Source organism: Babylonia areolata, chromosome 14 (genome assembly GCF_041734735.1).
Source record: "Babylonia areolata isolate BAREFJ2019XMU chromosome 14, ASM4173473v1, whole genome shotgun sequence".
NCBI classification, from domain to species: Eukaryota; Metazoa; Mollusca; class Gastropoda; order Neogastropoda; family Buccinidae; genus Babylonia; species Babylonia areolata.
Window position 1 is genome coordinate 34,050,868 of NC_134889.1, and position 7,500 is coordinate 34,058,367.

General features: G+C 43.2%; 1 protein-coding gene across 1 annotated transcript in view; it reads left to right on the forward strand.

The window, feature by feature from the left end:
* LOC143290007 (protein mesh-like) overlaps positions 1 to 7,500 on the forward strand; it is a 57,226-nt gene that overhangs the window by 24,664 nt on the left and 25,062 nt on the right. Inside the window, exon 3 of the mRNA XM_076599321.1 lies at positions 4,902 to 5,198. Coding sequence (XP_076455436.1) covers positions 4,902 to 5,198 — 297 coding nt within the window. The remainder of the gene's footprint in view (positions 1 to 4,901; positions 5,199 to 7,500) is intronic.

Here is a 7,500-nt window from a genome sequence, read left to right on the forward strand (position 1 = left end):
AGTGGGGCGGGAGGGGTTGGGATGATGTGGTGTGTCAGTCTCAGAGCAGAGAGCGTTCATGACAAAACAAAACAATACAACACACACACACACACACACACACACACACACACAAAATCAAAGTGAAACCGAAAAAGAAAGACGCCATTACGTGTACAATGCAACGTGGGACGGCCAAGGCAGGCGGCCTGGCGTATCAACACACGTTTTCCGTTTCACTTCAGCGACTTTGACTGCTGCTGTCTACTGAATGGTATCCCACGGGACGATACACAGAAATCAGTTTATAAATTATAGTCCGTGGCTGTGTTCACTGTCAAACATACACACACACACACACACACACACACACACACTGCTGTACACTGAATGGTATCCCACGGGACGATACACAGAAATCAGTTTATAAATTATAGTCCGTGGCTGTGTTCACTGTCAAACAGGAGAGAGAGAGAGAGAATGATCTTTATTTCATTTATTTATTTATTTATTTATATTTGGCAAAGAAGTTTTCAGTAAGAAAACGACTAACGAAAGAAAACAGGTGTGTTGTTGTTGGTTTTTGTTGTTGGTTTTTTTTTCTCAACAACAACAAAATAAGCGTTTGAAATAAATGGAAAAAAAAAGAAATCAAAAACACAGGTGTTCTGTATTTTTAATCTTAAAAAAAAAAGAGAGAAGAAGAGATTTCTAAGTTTACGTTTATTCAGTGAAAGAAAAAAAAAAGAAGGGGTGTGGTGCTTGTAGCTCCAGACGAGATGGGCGTGTGTGTGAGACCTGCTTGAAATAAAATGATAAACGTTTAAGGAAAAGGAGGTGGAAAAAAGGGGAGGAGGGGATGGGGGGAAGGGGGGGGGGAGGAGCAAAGGGGGAGTGGAACAGCAATTACCTCAGTGGCTCACGCCCTGTACTCTCTCTCCCTCCCCCTGTGTCTTTGACGGTCTGTGTGTGTGTGTGTGTGTGTGTGTGTGTGTGTGTGTGTGTGTTTCTCTATCTGTGTGTGTGTGTGTGTGTGTGTGTGTGTGTGTGTGTGTGTGTGTGTGTGTGTGTGTGTTTCTCTATCTCTGTGTGTGTGTGCATGTGTGTGTGTGTGTTTCTCTATCTCTGTGTGTGTGTGTGTGTGTGTGTGTGTGTGTGTGTGTGTGTTTGCGTGCATGTGTGTTTCTCTTCTCTTTTTCTGTCTGTCTGTCTCTCTTTCTCTCACTCTCTCCCCCCCCCCCAACCCCCCCAGCCCCCCTCTCTCTGTGTGTCACCTTGTGTCTCCCTGTCTTTTTATGTCTCTGTCTCTCTCCCTCCCCCTCTCTTACTCCCCCCCCCCTCTCTCTCTCTCTCTCCCCCCCCCCCCCCCTCTCTCTCTTTCTCTAGCAAATATATGCATTTTTTTCCCCTCAGCTGTTTTGAAGTGCGCTGTAGCGTACGATACAGGAAGGACGAATCGCGAATCTTTAGAAAGTTTGAATGGGGCCGGGGAGAAAACGGAGGGGTTTCAGTGTGTGTGTGTGTGTGTGTGTGTGTGTGTGTGTGTGTGTTGTGAAGTGGGGGGGTGGGGTGGGGGGAGGAGGAAGGGGTTTATTATATTTGAAGTATAGGTTCTCTCCTTCACACATACACCTCTGCCCCCTGTGTTATAAGTTTTCTGATTTAACACCAACAGCGCTCAGACACACTCACACACACATGTACACACACACACACACACACACACACACACACACATGAGGGATTTTCATTGAAGATTTCCCCAGACCCACGTCCTATGGACTGAGAGGCACTTCTTCAGCGTTCAAATTTAACTTAAATATTGTTGGTGCGCGTCAGACTTGAAGCTTCGTCGCCCTGAGGAAGCCCAGTTTTCTCCAGGTCAGTCCGGTCACCCCACAGCTGTGCCTGAAGCTCTACTTCCTCGGGCCAGGTCTGGCGTCGTAGATTGAGAGGAACGAAGCTTGGCTCAGTTATTAGTCTTTCTCTACATAGGTACACAGAGATCAAGTCAGTCGACAAGTTTTACTTCCTGGGCAGCACCCTATGCAGCAACGGAGCCCTTGATGCAGAAGTGACGCTGCGCATGGCCAAGGCCAGCTCCGCCTTTGGCAGACTCAACAATAGGCTCTGGAACAACAAAGGCATCAGGCTCAGCACCAAAATCAAAACCTACAGAGCTGTTGTGCTAACCACCTTGTTGTACTGCTGTCAAACATGGACGACGTATTGCTGTCACATTCAACAACTTAAGCAGTTTCACCAGAGATGCCTATGAAAGATCCTCGGCATAAAGTGGCAAGACAGGGTTTCCAACTTCCGGGTCCTAGAGAGGAGCGGCCTGCCCAACATCAAAAGCCTGCTGATCCAGTGCCAGCTATGCTGGACAGGACACGTTGTCCGCATGACAGACAGCAGGATCCCAAAGATGCTACTGTATGGCCAGCTGAAGGAAGGCCACCGCGAACTTGGAAGACCCTGCAAGCACTTCAAGACAAACCTGAAAGCCTGTGACATAGACATCGCTTCCTGGGAAACTGATGCCCTTGACCGCTGTCGCTGAGGATGCTGTGCTCTAATGGCATAAAGACGTTTGAAAACAAGAGAACGCTGGCCATTAAGGAGAAGCATGAGCGAAGGAAGCAGGGCTCAACTTCTGGAGACATTTTCCATTGCAACACCTGTGGATCATAGTTTATTAGCCTGTAACATGACTGTTGCACACACACAAACACACACACACACACACATGCAAGCACGCACACACACAAACAGACACACACACACAGTGACACACACACACAAACACACACACACACACACATGCAAGCACGCACACACACAAACAGACACACACACACAGTGACACACACACAGTCTCCAGCAGAGCCTGCAGTGCTGAAAGGGTGGATGCTAGTTAATTAATTGTGATTAATTAGGCTAATCATCACTGCCATGTCTGACAAATGGTGCCTGCACTGGTGTTGACAACTTCATTGGTTGGGAGGTTGGGGCCTGGGTGTGGGGGGCAGTCGGGGGGGGGGGGGGGGGGGGGGGTGTAGGAGCAAGTGGGAAAGTGGAGAGGGAGAGAGAGAGAGTGTGTGTGTGTATGTGTTAAGTGAAGTCAGAATGATCTTTATTGACTCTCAGTAAGTATGTACACAGTTGTTGGTTGTTTTTTTGTTGTTGGTTTTTGACATAATATATATATATATATATATATATATATATATTATGGGTTTTTTTTGTTTTTTTTATCCTCGAGGCCTGACTAAGCGCGTTGGGTTATGCTGCTGGTCAGGCATCTGCTTGGCAGATGTAGTGTAGCGTGTATGGATTTGACTGAATGCAGTGACGCCTCCTTGAGCTATGGATTCTGATACTGATACTGACATTTTCTTTGTTGTTTTTTTGGTGTTGAATAGTAACAGAGTGGTTGAAGAACCCATCCATCCCGAGAAGGGAGATGACAGCTTCAGCAGCTTCCCCTTCTGTATTGATATCCATGGGAAAAAAAGTTTAGAAATCCACCAGTCTCTCCTCCAAATTATCACATGGGGACACAGCCGGAAAGAAGTTAGGTCCCTTTGCTTGCCGTTTCTGTGCAAGTAGGAACATGTGCGCTGTTATATAATGTGTGCATATATATATATATATATATATATATATATATATGTTCAAACGAATTTTGACACTGGGACAATTGCTCGGGTGCATGGCTGAATGAGTTTATCCTTTTCTTCTTTTTTTTCTTTCTTTCTTTCTTTTTTTTTTCTCTTTTTTTTCTTTTTTCTTTTTAGTTTGTTGGAGCCTTTCATTTATTTTTTTTATTCATGTGTGTTTGTGAAAACAAAACAGGTGTGTGTGTGTGTGTGTGTGTGTGTGTGTGAAAACAAAACAGGTGTGTGTGTGTGTGTGTGTGTGTGTGTGTGTGTGTGTGTGTGTGTGTGTGTGAAAACAAAAACAGGTGAACAACAACAGAAAGAGTCAAAACAGGTGTGTGTGTGTGTGTGTGTGTGTGTGTGTGAAAACAAAACAGGTGTGTGTGTGTGTGTGTGTGTGTGTGTGTGTGTGTGAAAACAAAAACAGGTGAACAACAACAGAAAGAGTCAAAACAGGTGTGTGTGTGTGTGTGTGTGTGTGTGTGTGAAAACAAAACAGGTGTGTGTGTGTGTGTGTGTGTGTGTGTGTGTGTGTGAAAACAAAAACAGGTGAACAACAACAGAAAGAGTCAAAACAGGTGTGTGTGTGTGTGTGTGTGTGTGTGTGTGAAAACAAAACAGGTGTGTGTGTGTGTGTGTGTGTGTGTGTGTGTGTGTGAAAACAAAAACAGGTGAACAACAACAGAAAGAGTCAAAACAGGTGTGTGTGTGTGTGTGTGAAAACAAAACAGGTGTGTGTGTGTGTGTGTGTGTGTGTGTGTGTGTGTGTGTGTGTGTGTGTCAAAACAAAAACAGGTGAACAACAACAGAAAGAGTCAATGCCATTTTTTTCTTTTTCCTTTCAGTTCTTTTGTCAAAATAAAACGGGTGAGCCACAGCAAGGGAATGAGTCAGTGCCTCTGTTTTTTTCATGTATCTCTTCCATTTTCTCAAAACAAACAACAGGTGAACAACAGAATGAGTCAGTGCCTTTCATTTATTTATTTATTTATGTGTGTGTTGTGTGTGTGTGTGTGTGTGTGTGTGTGTGTGTGTGTGTGTGTGTGTCCAAACAACAGGTGAACAACAACGGCGTGAATCAGTGCCTTTCATTTATTTATTTATTCATTCATTTATTTGTGTGTGTGTGTGTGTGTGTGTGTGTGTGTCCAAACAACAGGTGAACAACAACCGCGTAAATCAGTGCCTTTCATTTATTCATTCATTCATTCATATATTTGTGTGTGTGTGTGTGTGTGTGTGTGTGTGTCCCAACACCAGGTGAACAACAACGGCGTCATCTCCTTCCTACAAGAGCTGCGGGGCTACCGGCCCAAGACGTTCCCCCTGGAGGAGGACACGCCCATCATCGCCCCCTTCTGGGCCGACGTGGACGTGGACAAGGTCGGAGGGACGGTGTGGTACCGCGAGTCGCGCGCCCCTGACGTCCTGGCCCGAGCCAGCGAGGACGTGCACGCCTACTCCTCGCAGTTCAAGCGGTTCCGGGCACGCTGGGCCTTTGTGGCCACCTGGGACAACGTTGGCTTCTATGGGGCGTCAGAGTTGGGCAAGAGGAAGGTGAGTTTGAATCTTCTTTTTTTTCTTTTTTTTTCATTATAATTTATTAGGCAGGGTTTTTGTTGTTTTGTTTTTTGTTTTTTTTGTGATTTTCTTTTTTCTTGGGGGGTGGGGTGTGTGTGTGTGGGGGGGAGTGGTAGGGGGGGCAGAGGGTCTGAATTTATATTGATCAGTATTTGTCATGAACAGGATTGCTGCTACATATAAAAATGTAAAAATGAAACAAATACCCAGGCTCACACCTTCCGCAACCAGTTCCGACCAAGTACAATAGTGAAATTATTTTTATCTTCCTTTCTTGCACATTTATTCCTTTATTCTTCCAAATATTCAGAAATGACGAACCCCCCCCCGACCCCCCCCCCTCCTTCCCACAACAAATATAATCACAAACGCATTCTTACCGCCAGCCTGACGCTCTCTCATTCAGCTCAAATCCTAACGTGCTTAAAAAATATCACATCAGATCTAGATCTAGACACAACAATGAAAGGCAAGGTGAGGTGAAGAACCAAAACTTACATTTTGCATCCTAAGGAGGGAGCCAGTTGAACAAAATAACACATGGAGGGTGCAGTTTTGCCTCCAGGTTTGAGAGCCATAGTCCTGCACAAAAGCCTCAATCTCAGGCCCATAACTACAAAGTAGTCGTTGGGGGAAGCCTGAGGACCGCAGACGCAGCCTCCCTTCTCCATCTGTCTCTGTCGGCAGCCGCCGGCAGCAGCTCACGTGTATGGAGTCCGGTCCATTGTTTGATGTTCTCATGCCAGTTCTTCCGCTGTCTTAACTCTCTCCATACGAACGGCGGAAGAGACGACGTTAACAGCGTTTCATCCCAATTACCATCATCAAAATATTGCAAGCGGAACGCTCTTATACTAAAGAGGTGAATGTTGACAAAGAATACCACAATTCTGACGACGGAAGCTAACGGTTAGGTCATTCAGACACCCACTGGACATCCGAGGGGTCTGTGTAGAGGAGAAGAGAGGACTGGCCGTACTGAGTGAGTTAATCTTCTCCCGCCCTCGATGGTGCCTTGCCTTAGTCCTTCACAAAAGACTGAGCTGTAAATGACTTGCCACTGCAGTGGAGAAACCATTGATCATACAGCTCTCACTTTGCTGTTGGCCCAACTGTATGTCAATCTGTGAAGTAATAATAATGATGCAATGCAATGCAGTGCAGTGCAATACAAGCCATTATCCAACTTTGGCAAGGGAAAGATGTGTTCAGGTCTTTAAAAAAAACCCAAAAAAAATCTTTATTAGGTTGTTTTTTTTTCTTTGTTTTGGTTTGGTTTGGTTCTGAATTTACATTGATCAGTGTTGTAATAAAAAAAACAACAACAAAAAAACCCAACAATTTATATACAGTACAATGTAATACAACATAACACAGTATGAAGCAATACAATACTGTACGATGCAAATACAAGTTATCATCCGACTTGGGCAAGGGGAAGATGTGTTCAGATCTCTCTCTCTCTCTCTCTTTTTTCTTTTTTTTTTTTTTTTAAATGAAAATTTTTTTATTAGGTTGTTTTTGTCTTCTTTTGTTTTGTTCTGCATTTGTATTGATCAGTATTGAAATAAAATTTAAAAAACAAACAAACAACAACTAATATACAATACAATGTGATACAACATAACTCAGTATGATGCAGTACTGTACAATACAGATGCAGGCCATCATCGACTTGGGCCAGAGGGAGATGTGTGTTCTTTTTCTTTTTTTGTTGTTGAAAATTTCATCATGAGGTTGTTTTTGTTTGTTTTCTTTTGTTTTGGTCTAAATTTACACTGATTAGCATTGTAATACAAAGACCACAAATACACAGTACAGTGTGACACAGTATAACACAATATGATGCAACACAGTATAACACAATATGATGCAACACAGTATAACACAATATGATGTGACACAGTATAACACATTATGATGCAATACAATATAACACAATATAATGCAACACAGTATAAAACAATATGATGCAACACAGTATAACACAATATGATGCAACACAGTATAACACATTATGATGCAATACAATATAACACAATATAATGCAATACAGTATAACACATTATGATGCAACACAATATAACACAATATAATGCAATACAGTATAACACAATATAATGCAATACAGTATAACACAATATGATGCTATACAATATAACACAATATGATGCAACACAGTATAACACAATATGATGCTATACAGTATAACACAATATGATGCTATACAATATAACACAATATGATGCAACACAGTATAACACAATATGATGCAACA